The sequence below is a fragment of the Fundulus heteroclitus genome, chromosome 8 (genome assembly GCF_011125445.2).
Source record: "Fundulus heteroclitus isolate FHET01 chromosome 8, MU-UCD_Fhet_4.1, whole genome shotgun sequence".
Classification (NCBI taxonomy): domain Eukaryota; kingdom Metazoa; phylum Chordata; class Actinopteri; order Cyprinodontiformes; family Fundulidae; genus Fundulus; species Fundulus heteroclitus.
Window position 1 is genome coordinate 32,452,237 of NC_046368.1, and position 24,174 is coordinate 32,476,410.

The 24,174-nt window shown below is 42.6% G+C and overlaps 2 protein-coding genes across 10 annotated transcripts in view; both read right to left on the reverse strand.

Annotated features, from left to right (window-relative positions):
- Positions 1-1,857, reverse strand: part of oclna (occludin a) — a 12,706-nt gene extending 10,849 nt beyond the window's left edge. Inside the window, exons 1-5 of one of the 4 annotated variants that reach the window (XM_036140638.1) lie at positions 1,697-1,712; positions 1,620-1,622; positions 1,496-1,585; positions 312-963; positions 62-229 (exon numbers count right to left, since the gene is read on the reverse strand). In XM_036140638.1, the coding sequence (XP_035996531.1) occupies positions 62-229; positions 312-963; positions 1,496-1,548 (873 nt within the window). In that variant the 5' untranslated portion in view covers positions 1,549-1,585; positions 1,620-1,622; positions 1,697-1,712. Of the gene's footprint in view, positions 1-61; positions 230-311; positions 964-1,495; positions 1,586-1,619; positions 1,623-1,696; positions 1,713-1,758 lie in introns of those variants that run through there. The other 3 variants (XM_036140635.1, XM_036140637.1, XM_036140636.1) reach the window with 3 other exon arrangements.
- A 1,933-nt stretch (positions 1,858-3,790) lies between these two features.
- Positions 3,791-21,143, reverse strand: marveld2a (MARVEL domain containing 2a). 6 transcript variants are annotated; one of them, XM_036140643.1, is made up of 10 exons: positions 21,028-21,143; positions 16,069-16,146; positions 13,352-14,305; positions 11,952-12,172; positions 10,464-10,499; positions 10,207-10,370; positions 9,059-9,230; positions 7,577-7,627; positions 6,284-6,436; positions 3,791-6,092 (listed from the first exon to the last, which is right to left on the reverse strand). In XM_036140643.1, the coding sequence occupies exons 3-9, from the start codon at positions 14,286-14,288 to the stop codon at positions 6,317-6,319; spliced, it is 1,701 nt and encodes a 566-aa protein (XP_035996536.1). In that variant the 5' UTR covers positions 14,289-14,305; positions 16,069-16,146; positions 21,028-21,143; the 3' UTR covers positions 3,791-6,092; positions 6,284-6,316. The 6 variants fall into 6 exon arrangements, with proteins under 6 accessions (XP_035996536.1, XP_035996535.1, XP_035996534.1 ...); XM_036140642.1 differs by adding an exon at positions 16,399-16,469 and having other exon boundaries at positions 3,791-6,436; positions 16,100-16,146; positions 21,028-21,129; XM_036140641.1 differs by adding an exon at positions 16,399-16,469 and having other exon boundaries at positions 3,791-6,436; positions 21,028-21,128.
- Between the last annotated feature and the right edge of the window lie 3,031 nt (positions 21,144-24,174).

Consider the following 24,174-nt stretch of genomic DNA (forward strand, 5'->3'; position numbering starts at 1 on the left):
CCCTTAGAGCCGTTTGAATTCAGTCCTGAATTCACAACGCGAGCGTTACTCCATCACTCACCCATGCCTCTACATCTTCAGGAGGCGACAGGCCGTCCACAATTTTCACTTTCTTCCACAAGATGCTGTCTTTGCCATGGTGTTGGATCTTCTGTCGGGTCTTGAGGGCAAAGACGAGCATGATAATCAAGGCGGCGGTCACCAGGAAGCCAAACACCACTGCGATGGCCTGAAGTGGGGGATAAACCATAGAGTTTAATCGTACAGTACACATAGGGTTACAGGATCACACCCACATCCAGAGTATTTACCTCTTGTGGCTCCACCACACAGTAGTGGTAAAGGTACTGGTTCGAAAGAACTCCTACTGTTTGAGGTTGCTGGTAAGGCGCACACAAAGCCATTATCTGGTTGCCGTAAACTGAACCCGAGGACTGGGCTGTGGGGTTTATTGCCACCAAGTACACTATGGTGGCAATCAGCATCAACAGAGCCAGGATGGGACAGATGATCAACACCGCCAGGTAGAACCTCCGGCTCTGCGACAGGGACTGATGAGACACGATGATGATGAAGACGGCCAGAGTGAAGATGAAGACGATGGCTGCCATTGCGATCATAAACCCTTTTCCTGATCGCGGGTCGTTGTAGTTTCCCCCGATTCCACCGTATCCATAATTGTTTGCAGCTCCGTACCCACCACTGCCGATGCCCGAACCGTAGTTTGATCCGAAACCGCCTCCGTAACTTCCTCCATAACTTCCCCCGTAACCTCCAAAACCAGACATGGCTCCCTGACTGTCATACGCCAGTGTGGAGGCAACACAGGCAAAGATGGCCACACACAGCACAATGGCAATGATGGCCATGATTTTAAGGATTCCCGGAGGCGATGACCAGCGATAAAAGTGCTGGAACTCATCATCAGGGTAGTAAGAGTAGGCGGGCTGAGGAGGTCCATTACTGCAAAGGGAATAAACAAACTTCTGTGACAATCTGAATGACAACTTGGATTTTATTTAGCTACAACTGAACGAACAGGGGAGACAACAAATCTCACAGGGGGGGAAAAAAAAAACTTTTGCAAGATGTTAGGCGTAATAATTTACCAAGTTACAGACAAAGTTGCACAGCAATTCAGAATTTGCTCTATTCAAGGAGCTACGGAAATAAAAAGGAATTATGCTGTTTTAATTTCTCCGCCTGGTTCTGATCCGTCTCTAAAACCAAGTGAATGCATCCAAGACCATCAAACACTTTTTAAAAAAGCAGCAACACTTCTTCCTGCTTCCACTCATTACACTTCAACCAACAAGACAGAATAATGACGAGCACAGAGATGGAAAACTCATAATAATATCCATGGAATATACTTGAGAGCTACACGTTTATTCACGTGTGATTAATTCTCCTTAAAACTCACAACAGTGGCGTTAAAGTTTGCTTCGCTGTAACATAATTTCACAAGTTATGTATTGACAGAAAAACTACTTACAATCCATTGTCCTCCTCATAGGGAGGGGGACTCCCTCGGGGTCTGGAGGACATCACAGTTTGATCCACTGGGTGCTAATAAAAAAACAACCTGCAGGAAGATTTCCTGTTAGAATGGGTAATACAACCTACGTGAGCCATAAAACTATAAATGTTTAATAGCTATTTAACAGTTAGAAATCAACCAATATACTAAACGTACTTGTTTCTATCTCTAATTAAAGGCTGCCCATAGAAACCGAACTGTTTCCAAGCAGAAGTCACCAACACACCTGTTCCTGCGCAGGGTTGTCTCCGTCAGCGTCCTCTCCTGAGGAAGGTCTGGACTGAAACTGCGCCTGCTGCTCAAAACAAGCGCGACCACACCCAGCGAGCTCCGCTCTCTGCTGCTTTAGCCCCGCCCCTCCCGCCAGGTGTCTCAGTGCCGTACCTGAGCGTGGGCGTGACGGACGCGGGCCCCATTTGGGGCTTCTTTTGAACGCCTCTTGCTGGAAAAAAAAAATCATTCCTGTGTTTGGGCTCGTCTCATTGTTGCCCCTTTAGTTCTCCTGTTGTTCATTTCATTAAGACCAGAACATCCGACAGCTATCACCAACTCCTTCTTCTTCTCAACTGACCAGACCGGTGTTCCAGAAGTTTAACCTTGATATTAAATCCTACTTGATTAAAAAGTATTCCTTAAAATTTTTTAAGCCATATGTTTACCAAGTACAGGACTGCTTGTGACTCTTACGCAGCCTGGAAGGTATGGAATTTGATTTAAGTATTTTCTGGGTCTACATAAGTATGGGAAAAAGCATTTATTTGAAAACGTTTTTTCTTGTTCCATTTTCAACTTGCATCCATCCATCCCTCTACCTTTCTTATAGTCTATGGGTTTTGCACATTCTATATTTAAAATCTCTTTAATGTACAGATTTTTTTAATTAATTCTTTGTAAGATATTGTATTAATTAGTGACAGCATACAATTTAAAAAATAATCTATTTATTAGCCTGTATAATTAATATTTATTAGTCCCATTTTATCTAAACAGCAAACTTTGGTAATTTTTCTTAAACTGAAATAAGTTTTGGTTGATGATTGAATCAAAAATTGACATACTGTATTTTGTCTTAGCGTAAACTAGAATTTCTCTGTTCATTCAGATGCAGTTACATGGAGAATATCTTACTGCAAGTAAACCAGCAACCTTTTCCTTCATACTCTTCCAAATCTTGCAAGTGTTAGGAAAGAAAAAAAAATCAACATTTCTATATTTGACTGAAGGTGGTTTATGCTACCTGTGTCTGTCCTCTATCGCACAAATCCTGTTCTGCAGAACTCTGTGTGAATGCAAATGGTGCTGCTCTGTCTTCCTCTATCTGATAATACGTCAAAGCAAAGATTATGGTTTTGTTTCAATCTTTATTGCGAGGTTCTCCTCCTGATTTGCCCTGTATTAAATTTAATCATGATCCCTGATCTGCTTCCCTGTCTCTGCTGAAGGAAAGCAGCCCCACAGCATGATGCTGCCGCCACCGTCCTTCCCTGTGGAGACAAAATGATCTGGATGGTCTGTTGATTCTTTGAGCCGTGTGTCGAGTAATGCAGGCAGATTGTTTTTGCGAAACTCATATAGAGACTTGTGTTGACATAGGCGATAACGTTTGAGGCCTCAAGAGCTGACCGCACCATATGACTGATTCAGGAACTGGTTCGCCTGTTTGCCATTTGTTTCCATTTTCTTTTGCGCCCAGCCACTGTATCATAAAGATATATGAAGATCACAGTCAGACCATATTCACAATTTCTTTATTGACAACACCAAAACGCCATTCAGTTTATTAAATTGAAAGCTTTAGACAAGAAAAACAGTGATTATAATCAGCACGCCAGTTTTACATTTATTGTCCACTTGATGGCACCAGAGAGCAAATAAAGCATCTTGATGCCTCGGCTCATAAGATGGAAAGCCTCAAGGCTTCAAGGGTTGTATCTCGCCCTCGCTAGTGTTAGGTTTCCACCGCAGTGTTTTGCATTTAGCCAAAAAGTTCACTCAGTTTCATGTGAGCAGATTACGTCCTTTCACGTGTTTGCAGTGTGAAGTCTATGCTTTCAGGAGCAATTTGAGTCGCTTCCTACTGGCCATGACAGAGAACACAGGCCCCTTCAACATTAACGTCACCTTTCAAGAGCAAATGTAACATCCATCATTCATATTCCGTTCACACTTCCTGAGAGCCATACGTTAGGATACTAGAAACTAAAAGTGATCGAGGCAAAGCGAGTCAAACAAAAAAACAGAGACAACCCCAAGAGATCCAACTTGATTTATTCTGCAACAGAGCAGAAGAGAAAAATGTGCTATGACCAGACAGTTCAGAATACAGAAGGTGGAAGAATATTCCTAATATGGTCAGGATGCACAAATATGTTACTTATTTGAGGAGGAAAACATGTTAAAAGCTGCAAAGATTTAACATTTTTGAATGATTCTTTGAGCAGGAACTCAAAACCGGTTTTAAGTCATTTGTTGTTTTACCATGTAATTTCAATTACATTAGAGTCGTCTACCAAATGAAACAGCAGAGCTGCATCTAAAGGCACCAGGCGGTTACTTGCATTAGAAAAGAAAACTGCAGATTGATCTTAACATATTTACACAAAAACAAAAATAAACTCCACTCTAGATACTTGCAGTGTTAAAAAAAAAGAACTGAAATGAAGATAAGTAGGATTTCCTAAGTGACAAAGTACAAAACATGTATTATTTTTATTCCCTGAAATGGTAGAACAACACATCACACGTTCACTAAACCATGTGGAATTTTCACATTAAAGACACAGATGCATAAACAAAGGACAGTGTGCGGTAAAAACAATCCTCACAGCAGCTCGATCCTCCTGCTACACCAGCAGTGGTGTTCATTTAAAGCAGGACGTGTATTTAAACAGACAGCACCAACGCTGGCAGGGAGCTCCTGAGGCCGGCATGAAGAGGAGGTAAACAGTGACAGGACCAAGGCAACGCTTTGGGTTCTCTCCAGGATTTCCCAGTGATTCCCACCCGCAGTGCCTTTCATGAAATTTTAGGGTTCGGCTACATTTACAGTCAGTCTTACAACAGTTTTCACAATTAATTGCATATTCAGACCATTTTTGAATGAAGAGCTTGTGGGTTTTCTCACATTTGTCTGTTAAGTCCACAAGCAAGGACACACACACAATGCTGGGCGAACTAAACACACGACCCCCAAAACAAACCTTCCCATCAGCACTAGTTCAGATTCTTTACTCCGAGAAAGGCTTTGTATCAAAAACAGGTCAGATTTCTGTTTTCTCCTAAGGGCAGCCATCATCTTTGGAGGGGACATTTTTGCTGTGAAGAGGCTTAAACCTGAACTTTTTCAGTATCAGCAAGGTGTTAAATATTAAGCCAGCAGACGTGCTTCTAGAGCTAAACAAACGAAAAATTCTCTACAGCAGGCGTGTGCAGACTTTTTACACCCAGGGACATAATCATCAAGTTAATAGTACTCAATGGCCAGTTTTTATTTTAATTATCAAAACAATTCATTTTATAGTGATCTTTTTAAACTATTCAGGAATTAAACCTATAATACTCTAACGAAACATAGTAGAAGAGAACTAAATATCAGAGGTCTAAGTTGTTTGCCTTCAACAAAAGTTGTAGTTTCCTCACTTTTTGAGTTGAGTGCTTCCTGCTGTCTTCTTGTTGATCTAGAATTTTTTTTATTTTATTCTGTTAATAAAAAGACTTTCTTTGAAAAACCCCAATGCAGTGAGCCAAGTGTAAAGAATAGGTGTGCCCAAGGCTGTTTTAAAATAAAGAGCCATTGGAGGTTTATTTCCCAACTTCTATGATGTTAACATTAAATGGAAACAAGGCTAATAAAACAAAAATACTTTGTGTTGTACGGTACCCAACTTTGTTTTTCATTTAAGAAAATATAAACTGCTCTCTGAAGATCTCATCCTAAAAAAACAAGAGATAAAAATGGAAAAACAGAAAACCACATTCTAAGGAATTACAAAAAGCATTCATCTGCACTGGCTGGGGGCCAAATTAAGGATGGCTGTTCAGTAATAATGGTCACCATGGTAACTGTTAGTGTAAAAGGCATAAGGCTTACAACATCACCTCCATAAGCATTTTGACTTTGTTTTAAAATAGTAGCAAAACCCAGATTTGCAGCTATGTGATGTCATTTCTCTCCCAACTATAAATTATTAATGGCCCTTTAATGTGGAAAGTCCAGAAAAAAATATTTTGAAAGCTGCTGGATCTTTTAAGTACTAAAATCCCCAAATCGAAATCCTCCCAAACATTTTCTTGTATGTTTTATTTAACGGAGCCTGGAAAGTCAAGTCTCTATAAAATAAAAAAAGCAGCGTGTAAATCTGTCCTCCAGACATGTGCTGGTCCCTAAACTACTGGGAGTGCACTGAGCGTGGAGTACCAGCACACGTGTGGTGCGTGAGCTCATCCAGCATCTGGGCACAGCTACAGCGGGGAAGAAAAGAACTGAAGTGCTGATTAGGAGATCTTGTTCACGGTCACATGGAGCCAGCTGTTTGATACGACAACAGACCACCTACACACATGAAAACAAATCACATCATCCTCAGAAATGACGAAGCATGTTTGCCCTCATTATTTCCCCCACTTGTGAGCTTTGATAAATGCTTACAGACGTTCTGGCAGCAGATTAAAAACATAAAACAACTCATTAGCTTTTTTTAAGCTTCAATTAGGCTGTGTTTGCCACTTTAGTGCCATTCTTACCACTGCTGTTATTCTGCTAGCAACAGCAGCTCTTTAGCTAAAGCCGTCGTTCCACTCCATCACTTTGTCATATTCCTGTATCCTCTGCTTGATGTGCGACAGTTTGCTCTTTAGGTACTCGCATCGCTCCTTCTTCTCCAGGAAGGTCGGGTCCTGGGATGGTGCAACAGAAACATGTGTTAGTGGGAGACTAAGCTCTTTAAACTCCTTACTTCGTCTTTTCTGCGTGAGGATCAGAACCCGATATGTCTTAATCCTCTGAGCTGCAGAGCTTTGTTCAGTTACAATGCATGTGGACGTCCACATTGTTCTGTCCTCATTCTTCCATTACAGCAAATAAATATGCTGAAGTATGTGCCACCTGGACATGAAGCTGGTCAGCGTTTAAAGCTAAAAAAATAGACCTGGTAGAACCAACAGAGCAGACGTGGATGCTTTCAGCTGATTCGAGCTGGCTAGCAAAATATGAAGCATTTATCTTATGTTCTAAACAAAAACACTTTGCATCGTTTAGTTTCCAACTATAAAGGAAAGGGTGCAGAAGAGAACCCTTCTGCTAAATCCAATGTAATTTATCAAAAATATAATGATAATCTCGCTGTGCTCTGTGGCCATCTCTGCTGGTAATGGTCTTCCAGGTTCCATACTCGCTGGGCTGCTAGTTCGGTTCTGGTCCACTCTCAACATCTAAAGGAGACCACGCTGATATTGTTTTCCTGATGTTTCACGAGTTAAATCTACACTGGAAGAAAAACTGATCCGTTTTCAGTCTGTGCATTTGGGTAGTTTTATAAACAAGGGTCCAAATTATCTAAAGCAGGACCTAAACCTACTTTACAAAACCTCGGACCAACAGAAATGATGTTAGGATTGTTTTGAGCCAGTAAGACAAACGGGTACAGCTGCTGGAGTCTGTGACACTGCTGTATGGCCCCTGTGAGACAACTGCGCCATGCTTAGATGGCGCAGTTGGTAAAGATACGGCTGCAGAGATGCATCCTAGCTGCTACAAATGTCTGGAGACAATCAGAGTCCAGCCATCCAGAGATGTGTCCCTGCTCCAACACACCCGGACCAAATGGCTAATTGCCTCCTCAGCATGAGGTCAGGCTCCTCGGTGTCCTGCTAGTGACCTGATATTTAGTTTCAGGTGTGTCAGAGCAGAGAAACATCTAAAAGTTGTTGGACAACCACTCCTGAAGGCTGGAGTTTGACCCCTGTTCTTATAGAGAACACAGGCCCAGCATGAACTGGGAACACTAAACACGTCTGTAATAGAGACGAGGAGCTCACGTTTTTCTTCTTCTGATACTCCTGCAGGATTCTGTTGATGCGATCCACCTCCTACAGACAAAGAGGAAGTATTTAAATGCGGTGGAATCATGACGGAGTGAAACTCTGTATGGAAATCAGATGACGGCACAAACAGCAGCCTGAATGGAGCCGATAAGGAATGCGAGGGTGGAGAGGAACAGGAAGAGGACGTAGAAGCAGAGGAAGCGACAGGGACAAGTAATGAGGCACATTTTGACAGCGCGCACAATGAGAGGAATTTTTCTGAGAAACGCACAACAAATTTAGAATAGCGCTGGTCACTGAGCTTCACCAACACTGCAGTAGATAGAGTCCATCATACCAATTCCCACCATTTACTGCTAAGCTTGACTCGTCTCCTAAAAGATTTCTTGTTTTTCCCTTTTTGTGACCCACTCCATCATTCAGGTCATCAACAATTTTAATATCAGGCAAATATAACCTGAATAAAAACAAAATGCACTTCTCAAAAGACCATTTCATTTATTAAAGGAAGCAATCCCTTAGGAGAAATCTAGTGAACTGCTCTTAAGTGGGAGCCTTTAGAACATCACACCATCAACAAAAGTCTTAAGGACTATCGTGGTGTTTTTTTCTGTAAATATAAGATGGGTCTTTGCTACAGAGGCCATCTTTACCCAGGCTCTCCTTCTTATTGTTGAATCATGAACTTTGACCTTAACAGAGCAAGTCCTGCAAAGCTTTTGATGTTGTTCTCTCAACAGCAGCACATCTTCAAGGCAAGGCTAGGCAAGTTTATTTATAAAGCACTTTTCAGTAGTAGGATGATTCAAAGGGCTGTACATGAACAGAAAAAGAAATATTACATTAACAAAGGAATAAGCTAATAACCTTCAGTCAGATGCATCTTCATGAACATGTAGCCATGAAATATATCCCCCTGTCATAATTATCTACATCAGTTTCACTTTAATTCGGTTGTAAAAAAAAAAAGTTAATCCCTAATGGTATTCAGATTTATTAAGATTTTACTGTATATAGTGAAGACACAGATCATCTTTCTAGATGCTGTTGTCAAAATTCTTTAAAGATTTGTCAATCAGCTCTGACTTTGTTTTGACTGTTGGTGAATGCGGCTGGTTTAAGTGGCTTACAGGCACCAGTTGATTCATAAGAGTGAACACAACAAGTGGTTCTTATGACACATCCAGTGCTAGGGTTTCCAGAGGACAGTAAGAGAAGGCTTCAATCCATTTGGTCCAGAAATACTGAAAACTGAAGAGGAACTACCTCCGATAATAACAGGAACTGTTAAAAGGTCAATGCACAGCTATGGATTTGGCCAACCCCTTCCAGCAACGCGTTGCACACATTAAAACAAAAGAAAACGTACCTTTCAACACTCAAGTTTCTTGTTTTGATCACAGAATTAACCTGAAGTTTAAATTGTGAGAAATATCATCATTTTGAGAAGTGTGAGGAATGTGTGCGGCCATTCACCATCTGGGTGGTGGGCTGCTGAGGCAGGCTGCGCATCATGGCGTCCATCTCATCAAACTTCTTCAGCGTGAGCTGCACATCCGCGTGGAGCTCTTTGTACTCTGCGTACTGGTCGTTGAACACGGCCCGGTACTGGTCCCGCTCCTCGTCAGACCGGATCACAGGGTACTTCCTGCAAAATGGATGATGAACATTAAAAGACCCTATCTGCACCGTGTGTGTGTGTGTGTGTGTGTGTGTGTGTGTGTGTGTGTGTGGGGGGGGGGGGGGGGGCGCACTATCCTGCTAGGAGAGGCTACAGCCATCAGGAAGTAGCATTTCTGTAGAAACGTTAGCATTAGCTAGGTGGGATATGTCATAGAAAATCCACATGGATGGCAGAACCCAAGGTTCCCCAGCAGAACATTGTGCGGCGCTCCACACTGCCAGCGCTGCATTGCCAGCTTCCCATAATGCAACCTGTTACTATATGTGGCCCTGCTAAGCAACTCACATGCACCTGACCATCCATGTGATGTTACAGAAAACATGGTTCAGGCTCTGTGGTCCAGTTCTCACGCCACTTTGTTGGCCCCTTCCAGTGCTGGACTGGGGTCAGCATGAACACACCGGAGCTGCTCTACAGCTCTGCAGTCACATGTGCAAACAACTGAGCTGCAGTGTGTGTTCTGACACCTTCCTCTCTGAACCAGCATCAACGACCCAGTCCTACAACCATAACAATTTGGCACTCGTCAAACCCGCTAAAATCCTGCTTCTAACATGTCTACTACAAGCAGCCCACCAACAGTGCCACAATGAAGACACAATCAGTGTTATTTACATCACCGATCATCATGTTACATCTTATCACATTAGTGCATCCCTATAATCCAAAACTCCCAACATAACCACACAGTCAAATATTTCTAGAGCTTAACGTTCGAGAATGATAAAGTAAATGTGTCTTTACAACCTCAGGGGCCCAACAGTCAGGTGCTGCTGATCAAACCGACTGGATCCACTGGTTACCAGTCAATCTTAGTGTTTGGTCCGATGTTAGCACAACGCGAAGGAGGACAGACTTCAGCAACAGTAACTAGCTGAGGTGAATAACAAAGTCAGCTCCACTACTTCTCTCTTCTTTTTGTATTTATGGCAGCACTTACGCAATATAATCCGGCACAATGACGGGCTTTGGGATGTGTCCTGATGGTATCGCTCCCTGCACAACCTTTGGAACAAGTGCTTTTGGTGCAGCTCGGATGGGAACGACAGAAGAGCCTTGGACCTGCTCGGGAAATCTGGGAGCCGGAGCCGAATCTGGAACCATCTGAACAGATGACGGCCAACAACAGAACCGCGATTATATAGATGGAATGAAGAGCGGTCAGACGTAGGTTTTAGTTTATAACAGGGTACATACCAGTGACCGCACAGCGTGAACCTCAGAAGGCTGCATCTTGAAGGAACAAAACAGGAAAGTAGAATCCTTTCAACATGGAGTAAATCATCTCTTTTCTTGCAATAGGCAGACAGTTTAATCCTTCCAACACATTGTAATCAGGGCATGAAAACTCAACATGTTGCAGCACGCTATAGAGACACCGTAGTAGATATTTAACTATACGAATGAAGCCACAAGAACTACTGTCACAGAAAAATGTCTGGAGAAAACAATATTATCTGTCTCTGTGTGAGGTTTTGTTTCTGCTGTGATCTATTTGTTTATTTAATACTACATAATTGATAATAACAGATAGCATCTGAAAAGAGCGTCGATTGAAGTATTCGCTGAGGATACACAACCAGAACTGCAATCTTTTTAAAAACTTAAACACATTTTCCATATAACTGCAGCTTTAAATGCTCTGAGGTAGTGTAAACAGGAGAGAAAACAATAATGCATTTTAAAACACCTAACAAGTAAAATCTGTAAAGTGTAGCGGGCATTTGTAATAACTATTATTGTATTCACTAATTAGCCGATGAGGGGTCTCCGAGTAAAAGGGCTTAGCACAAACGCACGCCGCACTTTTCAGATTTAATTAGTAAATAAATGTGAGAAACCATATACCGCAACATTTCCCCCCCACGTCTGAGACAAAGTCCTGTTTCTACTTTAGGAACAGGATCTAATTGATATGTAATAACAACAATGCCTCGTTTTTCATGGCTTCCTCGATGTGGGGCAGCGTCAGGATTAAACTCACATCTGGAATTTCAACTTTAAATACTATTAAAATAACACCGTTATCCAAATAGTAACAGCAAGTATAAATTTATAAATATTTGTGCAACTATTTCCTAGCAGAGTTCCTGATTTGTTCCACCCCCAAAACAACACATTGTTGTTCCTTTTATTGTACACAACTCTCCATTTAAAAACTTCTTGTTTGAATGGTCTATATTCTAAACACAAGTAAAACTAATTAAATACATAAAAACTGTGTTTCGTATAAATGAGCATTGTCCCAGAAAAATGAAATACTTAGGATACTAGAACCACTGTAATAGTAATTCTACCTTCAGTAGTTGAGCTAAGACATTAGGCATTACAAGCCTGAGGTAGAAACTAAAACTGTAAGCTTTAAGTTCTGACATGTTTGCTTTTTGAAACAAGGTTTGAGGTTGAGTTTTTTCAGATCCTAGGAGGCTGTTTTCAGAGTTTTGAGTTGCTTATCTGTCACAGAGACCTCATCTACTCACTCGACCACACCTCCAAGTCTGTTTGCATAGTCTGTGCTTAGCTCTTTCGTAACGTCACCTTTATGGGAACGTGTTCGCAGCAAAGGGTGCGGAACTTTTGGAAACGATCTTTTGCTCTTAACAGGAACACCTCGGTGAATTCTAGGAATCCCAGAACCTGGCCCACCACAGGGAACAAAACAAGCACATCTGGCGGAGCTCTCACCTCCTGGCCGTACCTCTCCCGGTACCTGCGGGCGGCCTCGTGCCTCCACAGCTTCAGACAAACACCGGCCCCGATCAGATACACAACCATGGTGACAAACAGGAAGATTATGGCTGCGGTCTGACCGGCCTCGGTTCTGCAGAAGACCCCGTTGATGCCGTTGTTGAAGACCGGGTAGGAGCAGAGTCCTCCGCGGGTTGTGTCCCTGACATAGACGATGGCTGGTGAAGAAAAAGCAGCCGAGCTGTTACCGTGAGCTGAACTGGCAAAGACAAAAGTGGCAGGTCCTCTAAAGTTAACTCGTTTATCCACACCCTGCTCTGCGGCTCTGGGATCATCAGTCCATCTTTAGAACGGCTAACAGAGACATTTGACTTGAGGACCTAATGCCAAATGCTTTGATTTGACCTGAATGATTGGAATGGCTTGCTGTTCTTTTCAGGTTAGGTGAAAGGCTATAAAATGTAATATGAATGTAAACAACGTGTCATAAACTAAAGTCTCCTCACAGATTTATAGCCTGAAATGTAAAACCCTGGATGACAGATGGAGCGTCACAAAAACAGAAGCTGATCACAGATTCTCTTCTCAAGAAGTTGCTTGACAAAAAACAAAAAAACATTTAGCATTTTAAGTTGGTGATCTGGTTCTATTTATCTTCAGGAATGTCAGCATCACAGTTTTGGCCAGTCGTTTTAGAATCAAGCTGATAACAACGCCCCCAATAAATGGAAAAAAAAGTGTTGATTTTAAAAATGTCATCCAGTGTCATTTTGTCTCATTTGTTGAAAAACAATTTTCAAATTCTGATTGGCTGAGATGCATCAGACTTGAGGACTTCCCATTAGCGCGGGCCGATAATTCAATACTGATATATATCGATTGATAAACGTATATCGATGATAGAAAAAAAATGGTCAATAAAAAGTTCAATAGAATAACAGTTTTCGTTCATTATGCATTCTAGTCATAGATTGATATTAATTTCACCCGCCCAACCAATCAAAATCAGACCCAGGAACGTTCTGACACCAAGCTCCGCCCCTTCAAAGAGTTGAGAGAGAATGTGTTGTATTTTTCATTTTTTTAAAACTTACAGCTTTGATAAAAAGTTGGTTGAATAAAGGGTTGAGTTTGAATTCAGTGTTTGTGTGTTCTGTATCTAAAGCAACAGCATAAAATGGTCAGGGCTGCACTTAAAATATATCATATTGATCAATATCGATCAATATGATTTGTATTTTATCAATATGCTTTTTTTCCTATATCGTCCAGACCTACTTCCCATTAGTGTATATCAGAAGAAACCGTTCCAAAAGGTACTTGAATTATTGCGTCTTGCTCAAAGCTTTGGATCTAAATAAAAAGCGCTACAGAGGTGTTGGCCACGCATCCCTTACCTGCTGCCATGTAGAGCACAGCCAGAGCCAGGTTTATGACAAACTCAGTCAGGGGCCACCAGTTGGAGTCCAGCAGGATGGTGCGGTAGTACATGGTCATCTCCAGCACCAGCAGGATCACCGTCACCAACCACGCCAGCCCCGCCACCACCAACACAAACGGAGTCTTGGGTCCGCTGTAGTACGAAGCACCTGACACGCCGCTGTAAAGGCCTGGCCCATACCCTCCTCCGGGAGAAGAGTATCCAAACATGTTGAACCACTCATTGTCTTTGTGGATGTACGCGCAGACGCAGGCGAACACCGCCGCTCCCAGCAGCAGCTCCACGCAGCCCAGAATCCTCAGTAGCCCCGCCCACGACTTCATGTAGCCATAGCGCTGGTGGTACTCCTCTACCCGCTCGCTGTAGGTCAGCGCTGTGCGGTGTGTGTGCCCCGACACTGACCCATGGGCGTCTAAAAGCTCCTTGCGGGAGTTGTAGCTTCCAGCTGAGCCCCCGTAGGGATCCCGGTAGGATCCAGGAAGAGAGGGGGATTGTGGGGGGGAACAACGTACCCCCTCACTGGTGCTGTTGTTGTTGTTACAGGAGGACTCAGGCATGGACCAGGCCTTCTTGCTGCTGCGGTTGCTCCCCCTGAAGAAGTTTTTCCAAGAGTCCGGGATGAACCGGTGAACCGGCTTGATGTCGAGGGCAGGGTCCAGTTCTGGCTCGGTGTCTCCCTCGCTGCCGCTGGGGTCAAAGTCTGGGCCGACAGGAGGCTGGTCAGGAAGCGGCGGAGGGGGAAGTGGGTCCGCGCTCTGGGCCAGACGAGGGGCTCCCTGCTCCCTCAGGTCATAGGGCTCGGCGCGGGGTAAGGGCTCATGAGGAACCTGGTCGTAATAGGGCGACTGGCGGACACGCTCAGTGCGTCCGGGAAAGCCTCCTCCAAAGGACATGAGGGCGGTGGTGGTCCCTGAAAACACACAGACAGGTGAGGAAACTGATGTGAAAAGAATCACTGGTTGTCCCACAATGCAAAGCATAGAAGGCAGAAAATGACCGCAACACTAAAGTGGTTCAATTCACTCCTAGTTGTCAGGTGGTCCTGCTTTTATTGGCGCTTTGGATTAAAGTTACTGATGGTTATTTTCAATATGTTTCTTGGAAACGGGTAGGTAATGAGGAGGATTAAAAGTCTGAGTAACCATTTGACCAAGTTTTCCATCCGCTTAGATTGTGCGCAGTAGAGGCAGATAAGCGTCCTTTACTATTTGCAGGGTGACTATATCACTCTAACAGTACAGATGATAAAAACTGGATGTTTAAATCTGCTGGGTAGGGAGCTAGTATTTGCTCCAAAATGACCCATTCTCTAGGCTTCACTGGGCTTCACTGGAAGTAATTGTTCTTAACAAAATCATTGATGGCATGACTATTGGCACCCCTGTCTTCTAAAACGTTTGATAAGCTTGGCACATACAGGCAAGATGTTTGAACCACTCTATACACAATCTAGATGGTCCAGAGTCCTGGATCCTCTGTGATGTTTTCGTCTCAAGGTCCGCCCACAGGGTTTTCCCAAAGGATTTAAGTCTGGGGTCTGAGATGGTCGTGGCAGACGGTTGATTTGGTGTTTATATAATTATCCTGCTGAAAGACCCAGAGGCGACCCATTTCACTGTACTGCCACCATATTTGAATTTAAAATCCGGATGCTTTCAAAGCTCCTTTTGACTGTGTCAGTAACGACAACGCTGAATTGATGGCATATCAACTTTCCAAAAACTCACAGTATGGTTTTATGTTAAGAACTTTTTTTTTTTTATAACGTGCAAGTCTGATTATTTAAACTGAACAGGCCCATCCACTGTGACACATTGTGGTTAAAAGACGATGAATTTTGATGAATTTGTGAATGTTTTTTTAAAACATTGTGTCTTCTGGCTCCATCCTACTCTGCATACCTAGAACCAGAACTAAACAAGGAGAAGCAGCATTTAGTTCCTATGCTCCACTTATCTGGAACTAACTTCCAGAAAATTGTAAAGCTGCGGAAAGTCTGAGTTCCTTTAAATCAAGATTAAAAACACATTTGTTTAGGATTGCCTTCAACTGTTCTAGTTAACTGAATCACCACTTTTTTGTTCTTTTTTTCTATCTACATTTTATTCCAACTTGCTTTTATTCTGTTTTATTTTGCTATATTTTAATCATGTAAAGCACTTTGCATTGTCTTAGTACTGAATTGTGCTATATAAATAAATTTGCCTTGCCTTAAAATGTAACTGTCATCTCCATTAGCCCATTTACCTAATATTTGACCAACTTAAAAGATATAGCAGTTTAGATAAAGAATAGCAACATAAGTAGGAAATATGAGCAGAAACAACAGGGTGAAAGCTAAATGCCAATCATTCTAGCAGTCAGTATGAAGAAACCAACCCAGCTTCTAAGAGTCACCACAGAAAAACACCCTTTAGCCAAAGCCCTCAGGAGTGAAGATGTTATCCCTCCATGCAAGTTAGGATAAGAATGCATTTTTGTGCTGCCACCAAGTAAATTACAACAAGAGCTGAGTGCCCACGCTGCTGTTGGATTCGCTGCGTTTCCCTTCCAGGGAGGTTCCACTTACCACTTCCTGCTAGGCACAGCACAAAAAGACATTCCTTACAACCAATCGGGCGATTCCCATGAGTATGGAGAGGGTAAGAAATAAATAAAAACGGGCAGGAATACCTTTCACACGCAGTCACTCAACACGACTTACATTGGCTTGCAGGTGAGAGTGCAAACCTTGTATGAACGTAGGATCCCCTGTAGAGACAAACAGAGAGAAGACATCAACACCAGATACGTGGATGCTGAACGTAAACCCGTTCAGAAACTACAGCCTGACACAGAGGTGCACCAGGGGAAAGTAAGACGTTTGGTATGAACGGTATCTCCCATCACTAAGGAAAGTGCAAACACCAAGACCTCCTGCGTCTGACTACGGTTGATGCTACTTAGACAGGAAAGAAAGGGAGGTCTAAGAAATGTTTCAGAAAGTGTGACTAAGCTACCAACCTTTTACAGTTTAGAAACAGCCGGTAGAGGTGAAACTATCCAGCAAACAGCAGTCGTTTGGACAAAAATGCCTTGTTGATGTCAGGGGTCAGACGAGAATGGACAGGTTCAGGAGGACAGAAAAGGAACAATGGCTCAAATGACAACTCATCATAACCAAGGTGTGCAGAATATGCCTTTTAAATGGACAACAACACACTGAACCAGGGTACAGCAGAAGAAGACCACATTAGGAGCCCCTGCTGTCTTCTGGGAAAAAAAGGAAACAGAGGCTACTGTTCAGGCAGGCTTCACAGCCGGACAACGGACCGAAACAACCCTCCCTGGTCCGAGGAGCCTCGGGTTCAGCTGCATTGTTGAGGACCAGAATTTGGAGTCAATATAAAAGCATGGCTCCATCCTGCCTTGTAGCAACAGTGTGTCATGATGCGGGGGGATACAGTATGTTGTTGGCACCCTTTGCCCACCTTAGAACTAACCCCACAGCCAATTCACATGGGCTGGAGCAGATTGTGCCGGGAGGCAGTGATGGACCTCTCTCTGTCTCTTCTTTATGTTGTGCTCCTGCTGTCTAGAGACAGAAAGAGACACGCACTAAACGTCTCTGTGTTTTGAAACCAGACAGCATCCGCAAAAAAAAACAAAAAAAAAAAACAAAAAAAAAAAACACGCAACGCGATTTATTTACATGCGCAACGAGGTAAGAAGCACGCAATATCACCCCGTCCAGTTAACAGGATTGCTTCAGTGATGCAGAGCGCTGATAATTAGTCTGTCATTATCGTCCCAAAGGCAGCTGCAATGTGCCACAGCCATGGCAGGGCACTATGTGGAGAAAATGCAGGCAGATGAAAACAATAGCAATGAGCTTCTATGTCCTTGTGAACTACTTTAAATAATAGAAGAAAAATATAACCAGGACCCGTGGAAGCAGCCTGGCAAAGTTATCCTTTCAACTTCTGACTGCAATCTGAGTCACATAATCTCTCCAGAAACCCAGGATGGATGAAACTTTAATGGACAACTTCTGCTATTTGACATTTTCTTTTATTAAACACATTATTTGTTATTGCTAAAATAAAATAAAATGTCTGTTTTGTCAACAGCAGTTCTGACAAAACTGTTCAGAACAACTTTATTACAACAAAGCAGAAGAAAGCCTTTTTTTCTGAATTGAATAAGAAAATGTTACATCTGGCAAATCCGATTTACAATGAAAGCACCCTGTTTATCATTATTCTGCCGGTCCGTGTATCAATGATGGTACTCATGACAAACACAACTAAAAAGCTCCTTCTGGTCATCAATGTCCAAACAGCATCTCAAGCAGCTCTTCATATCCACAAACTCCTGACTGACAGCCTGGAGCTGAACAAAGATCACCACAGCTACACGTTAGCAGAGATGGAAAGAAGGGTTATTATGGAAGAGTTGGAGGAGATTTGGACTTGAAGTCACTTCCCACATCAATTTGTAGGCCACATACTTGCAAATGACATAAACGTTACATTTGCACATGTATTTTCTCGCTGTGTTGCAAACTTGACAACGTTTCAGTTGTCTTAAGAATGTGATGTGAAGTACCAGGCGCTGTGTCTGCGACATCCAGAGGAGCAGGGGAAGCCACATTTGCTTCATTTCTACTCTTTTCTGGCAAATGTTTCAACCAGCTCTAACAGCTTAAAAATCCATTTTCTTATTTTTAGTTAGTATCACTGCACAGCCACTGTAAGCTCATGGAAAAAGTGCCAGCCAGCAGATAAAGAAAAGTAAATGCACCAATTCAACTTTTACCAAGGACGTATGAAGGCTTTGCCCCAAAGATTATTTCTAATATTAGTTTCTTCACAGTTTTGGTCATAATAAGGCGAAAAAAATGAATAAACAGTCAAATAATTATGCTAAAACGTTTTTGTTTTTTTTAAATCAAAGCAAAGTCAGGTAGGCTAGGCATGATCTGCAACAGCCGCATAGCTGCAGGCACTAAATCGTTTTCTTTACTCATCGTCTCCCGCGTTACAAGTTTGTTTCTGCACCGCAGCACCAAACTGTGTCCTTGCACCACTGTTGATTTTTTTATTTTGTCGTGGTCAGTATATATACACATCAGTTGCTTTTATTAATGCTCATCACCCTTAATAAGTGACCTGGATACCAACAGCAGTTTCAGCACCGCAGACGTGTGAACAGCGACGACGACAGAGCGACACAGAGAGAAACGGTTTATTTCACTAATAACACACTTCACCGCTGATAAACACACAATACCTTTCACTCCTTTCTGTGGAAAACGAGCCTCTTCATATTCCTGAGCTCTGCCGTTTGTTATACAATTTCTATTTTAAAAAGGATTATTTTTGCAGGTTGCTTTTCGACTTGTTCTGATGATTAAAAAAGGTGTGAATATTACTGTGTGACAACAATGAGCGTGTGGCCTTACAGTAAAGGTGTCTGGAACAGAGAGTGCAAGCTAATGAACCCCCCCCCCCCCCTCCCCCACCACTACAAGGTGTACCTAATAAAGTGGCAGCAACTGCATGTCCATTTAGTTGCTTGTGTTGCTACTCTGCCAGAATAGCTCAGAGAATTGATTTGTGATCCAAAGAATAAAATAACATTATTTCAACAGCCTCTTAGCTGCTGTTGGAAAATCTATATTTAACTTCTCCTGAGTCTTGTTCTACACAAGTTAAAGTTTAATAAAAAAAAAGGTCTTTAAAGTCGGCAGCCTTTGGGGTTCACTGCTAGCTTCTGTAAAGTGGTAACGGTAAGCCAAGCTTCTGGGTCCGTCTGTGTGGTGGCTCTTGAAGAACCGACTCCAGCTGCTTTCGCACATTTTCTAATACAGTTTTTCCTTCCACTCAACTTTCATCTTTCTGCTTACATCAAGCTCTTTGTAAGGAACTTCTTTAGCACTAATCTTTAATAACCGTCTCCTGTACCGTCTCTACAAACATGACTGCAGTCCGGCCCACGGGGAGAACCTCGCCAAACTCGCTGACCACACCAAAGTGATGGAACTCATTTCAAGCGGACATGAGGCAGCCTAAAAACATGTGGCCCTGAGGATGACAGCCTCCCTCACCATGAAAACTAAGGAGCTAAACACGGACCTCAGGAAAACTGACCCGGCCCACCCTCTACATCAGAACCCCTCCAGGTTCCTAGGTGTCCTCACCTCCGGCTATCTCTCACGGACAGACCACATCACTGCCGTCATCAGGAAGGCTCAGCGGCGCCTGCGCTTCTTGAGGATCCGCAGCAAGAGCAACCCGGTCTCTAACCGACTGCAGACCTTCTACCGCTCGTCCATGGAGAGCCTGCTGACAACTTCCCCCGGTATGGTATGGAAGCTGCTCTGAGGGCGACAGCGGAAGGCTTCATAGGGTAGTCAAGACGGCACAGAGGACCCTTTGCTGCCCTCTTCGCTGCCTGATGAACATCTACTCCTCCCGCGGCCTCAGCAGGCCACACGAGATCACCAGGGACAGCTCACACCCCGGCTGGCCTGACCTGTTGACCTCCAGGAGGCGCTATGGGTTTCTTTCTAAAGGCCATTCTCACCTTAAACTCCCACATTTGTACATTTGTGCATTATTTTTACTCAGCAATAATGGCCATCTGTGTAATACATGTGTATGTTTTTTTAATTCTACTGTTTGTTTTACTTACTGCGTTTTACTTACTCAGACATCTCCGCACCGCAAACGAGCAGCTTTTGATCGCACTGCACATTTGTATAATTGTATAATACAATACATTAAAGGCCTGCTAGTCTATTCTATTCTTGAAGACAATGTCAATAGCTGTCTAATGGACCAGTGACAAGGCCGCAGATTTCCCCATGGCGGTTTAGGCTTGACATAACCATTGCAACTCTGCATTAAAAACTGTTTTTTTTATTGGTTAATATATTCTTTTCTTTTTTTCTTTTGTACTTAATTTGAGGTTTTATTAGCTGTTAATCCATAACCGCCAACAAAAAAATTAAATGTAACACTGTGTGAGAGAAGAAGCTATGGGTGTAATGTTCTAATTTACTGTGATACACCTGAACTGTTATTTTTTCCTACCATAATGTGTAAAAAAAAAAACAACAGACGTGAGCACTAACCCCCTCAGTGATCCAGTCATGAAGCAGCAGAACAGTAGCTGTCCTGACTTGTAATCTTCCTGGTTTTCCAGACAGAATAAAAACAAGGCCAAAAGCTGTGAGCATAAGAGAAATCAGAGTGCAGCAGGCTGCTGTTTTCCAGAACGATCAGAGCCTGCAGAGGAGGAGGAGGCCTGATAACAATAAAGCTTTCTACCGCAGCTGCTGGAACTCCGCGGGAGGAAAAAACTCCGCGGAACCTTTCTAACTTTATAAGCTGACGGTCAGTCTGCATTTAATGCCTATTATCCGCTGTAATGTGTGCTTCCATTTTAACGTGGGGCTACATTTTACAGCTTTTTATCCGCTAACGAGCTCGGCGCAGGAGAGAACTTCAGTCGAAGCGGCCGCATGCCAAACACTTCCAGCTGACTTTTTAACTTTTATAGTCACAAAAAAATAAAACGACTACCTGTCTGTAGTCAGCTACTAGTACCATAGAAACGGTGCTGGGAAGGAGAGTGGGGGTCGCTTACCTTATTCGCTTCTTTGCTTCCTTTCCCCTCTTCTCGTTTCTCCCATTACAGTAACGTTAAACCACAGGTCGCTCTTGGACTCGACCACGTGACCCGCCCAACCCTTTGACGTCACCGCTCAGAAGGGGGAAGTTTACCTGCGGCAAGAGTTTCAGCGACACCTGATACCAGCCCACACACACACACACACACACACACACACACACACACACACACACACACACACACACACACACACACACACAGGGTCAGGTGACCCTTACTCTGTGACTCACTCAGGTGTAAATAATGTTGCATTCCATGTGCCTCGGAAAACGATAAGTACAGGCTGGGAATGGGGTGAACCTGAGTAAAAAGTGTTCCAGTTAACACTGTCCATAATAAAAAAAAAAAAAAAAAAAAGGTTATAATATGGCAACGGCCAGGAAAACGGTTGTTTTGTTCGTAGTATCTCTTATAAACGTCCTTAAAGCTGTGCTTTCCAGATGAAAACACCACTTTTAATCTGTTCGGTTTGCAGTTGCAGCTGCTACATGTAACATTGATTCTAGGCGCACTCCTACAACTGTGTCTTGTCAAATAAACATGTTTCATCACAGCTGACTATTGTTGAAACGAGCAGCTGCCATGTTGGGTCCGACTTTCTGCGGTTAATAATTCAGAGATCAATATTAATTTCATTATCAATGACCATATGTGATGCTCATGTCAAAGCTGGGTAATAGTTCATTAATTCATTTGTATTATCCTTTTTGGGAGATAGATTTAAAGCACACCTGTACATAAAATAGCAAAACAACCACCAATACAGAGGACAATGTATATACACTGTGCAGAAATAAACATATTCTGAAAAAAAAAGTATCATTAATACTTCAACTGTTTATAATTAAATCAGTATATGATCTCTGCCTTAGAAAGTAGGGCAGGTAGGTAAGGTAAGTAGGTAAATATGTATGTAGGTGAGATAAGAAATTCACTTGTCCCACAATGGGGAAACGCTGGCGTGACAGTGGCAAACACACAGACAGTTACACACGGTTTATAGTAATGAAGAAAAAAAAACTAATCTAATGTAAAGTTAGTTCTAAAGCAGTGGAGCTTTATCAGAAACGCCAACAATAAAAGTAAAACAAATACCAGAGTAAATATTGCACAATTATTAATAATATGACATACTTGGGTAACGAAGAAAAAATATTGAATTTAAACTGTGGAAAAACAGAAAAAAAAAACACCAGCCTATTTACAGAACAATATGAGATAATATGCAATATGCATAATAGGACAGCAATATGTCTACGTAGCTAAGGTATCAGAGAGACTTCATGTGCAACCATTAGCAAGTTTGTAAACAGTTATTGAGTCTGTTGGGAGCAGCAGAGAATTTAAAGTCTAACAGCAGCTGGGAGGAATGACCTGAGGAAGGTCAATCTGGGATGCAGCAGCCTGTCACTAGAAGAGCTCCAGCTCTGCAGCAGCTCTATGCATGGGGTGGGAGACATTGTCCACCAGTGATGTGATTTTTCTTACAGTCCTCCTGTTTCCCACCACCTGCTCTGGGTCCAGGGGGCATCCCAGGACAGAGCTGGTCTCCTAATGAGTTTACCCAGCCGCTTCCTCTCAGCTACACAGAGAAAATGTCTGAAGCCTCCACAGGGTTAAAGGTCTTCAGGAGCGTCCCCTGCACTCCAAAATACTTCAGTCTCCCCAGCAGGTGGAGTCTGCTCTGACCTTTTCTGTAACCCTCTGAAGGCAAGTTGGTAAGTGTAGGTAGGTAGTAATTTATGTTAGGGTCAGCAATCTATTCAATCCAGAGAGCTGCTTCTGCACTCAACCCTTTAAAAGAAGATTGTGGTTTAAATCAACTAATGAAATTAATACTTTAAAATTAGCTTATTTTCTGATCAGATTTAAGAACCAGACTTTCATTGGTATTTTTATATTTTTTTTAGGTTTTAGAACAAAGACACACCATCCCACTTTTAGAATGACAGAATGAAGACCGTTTCTTGAACAGGATATTTTGGGAAAATAAAATAAAAAGATAATAGTTTGCACTCCACTGACAAAGAAGAGGAACAACAAAAACAATAGCCCTAGTGTTATTTAACACAGTTCTGTTGTTGAAATTCTTTGCCAATATTCCATAAACACTGTTCAGGTCTATATAATTAGATCTTCAGTTTTCTGAAATCCACCATATCCCAGGACCTGGAGTGGGAGCTCAACATTGTCACCATCATAAAGAAGGCCTAGCAGAGGATGTACTTCCTGCACCAGTCTCAGGAATCTCAACCTGCCTAAGGAGCTGCTGATCCAACTACCAAAAACGTATCCAGTCTGTCCTCTGCTCAAGCATCACTGTCTGGTTTGGATCTGCCATTAAAAAGGACAGGGCCAGACTGCAACAGATAGTCAGGACTGCAGAAAAGGTCACCGGTGTCAACCAGTCCTCCTTGCAGAACCCGTACATTTCCAAAGACAGGAAACAGGCAAGAAACATCACTGTAGATCCAGCTCACCTCAGTCACATGTTACCGGTTCTCTCCTCTGGACGTCGCTAAAGAGCACTGTACGATAAAACCAACAGACTCAGACAGGAAGAGTTTTCTATCCTACAAGCCATCATCCTAATGAACAGCTGACTCTGTGAAGAAAAATAAACCTCCTGTGCAATAACCCAGTAACTCTGTCTCTATTCAAGTCACTTGTTTACAGGCTACCACTAATCAGTTAGCCATTATTCTGTATATCTCAGTGCTGTTCATATTGTGTATACTGTAGACCAGGACATAACACTACAAATAATATGTATTTATTCCAGCATTCTCTACACTCATCACACTGTGGACATGTACACAACAGCTATAATTTACTCCTGCATCTTTTGCACTCTGCTCATTGCACTGTTGTCTCAATCTGTCCATTTTGTTTCTAATATTCATGTGTTCTCTATACTGCAGACTGTCTGATTTTTGTTAGTGCACTATTGTGTTAGTGTATTAGCACATCGCGAGCAATGTACAATCCAGAGTCCAACTCCTCAGATCTGCAGCCATACCTGGCAAATAAAGCTGATTCTGAATTACACAGAAGGAAAAACAGCTGATGATGAAACTGTAGCTCTGAGCTGAGCTTCTCCAT

Coding starts and splice junctions, on each gene's coding strand:
- marveld2a (XM_036140640.1), bottom strand. CDS start 14,288: ATGTCCTTTGGAGGAGGCTTTCCCGGACGCACTGAGCGTGTCCGCCAG. Junction 9,231..10,206: donor ATTGTGCCGGATTATATTGC/GTAAGTGCTGCC, acceptor TCCATTTTGCAG/GAAGTACCCTGTGATCCGGT. Junction 6,437..7,576: donor AGTATCAGAAGAAGAAAAAC/GTGAGCTCCTCG, acceptor GCACCATCCCAG/GACCCGACCTTCCTGGAGAA.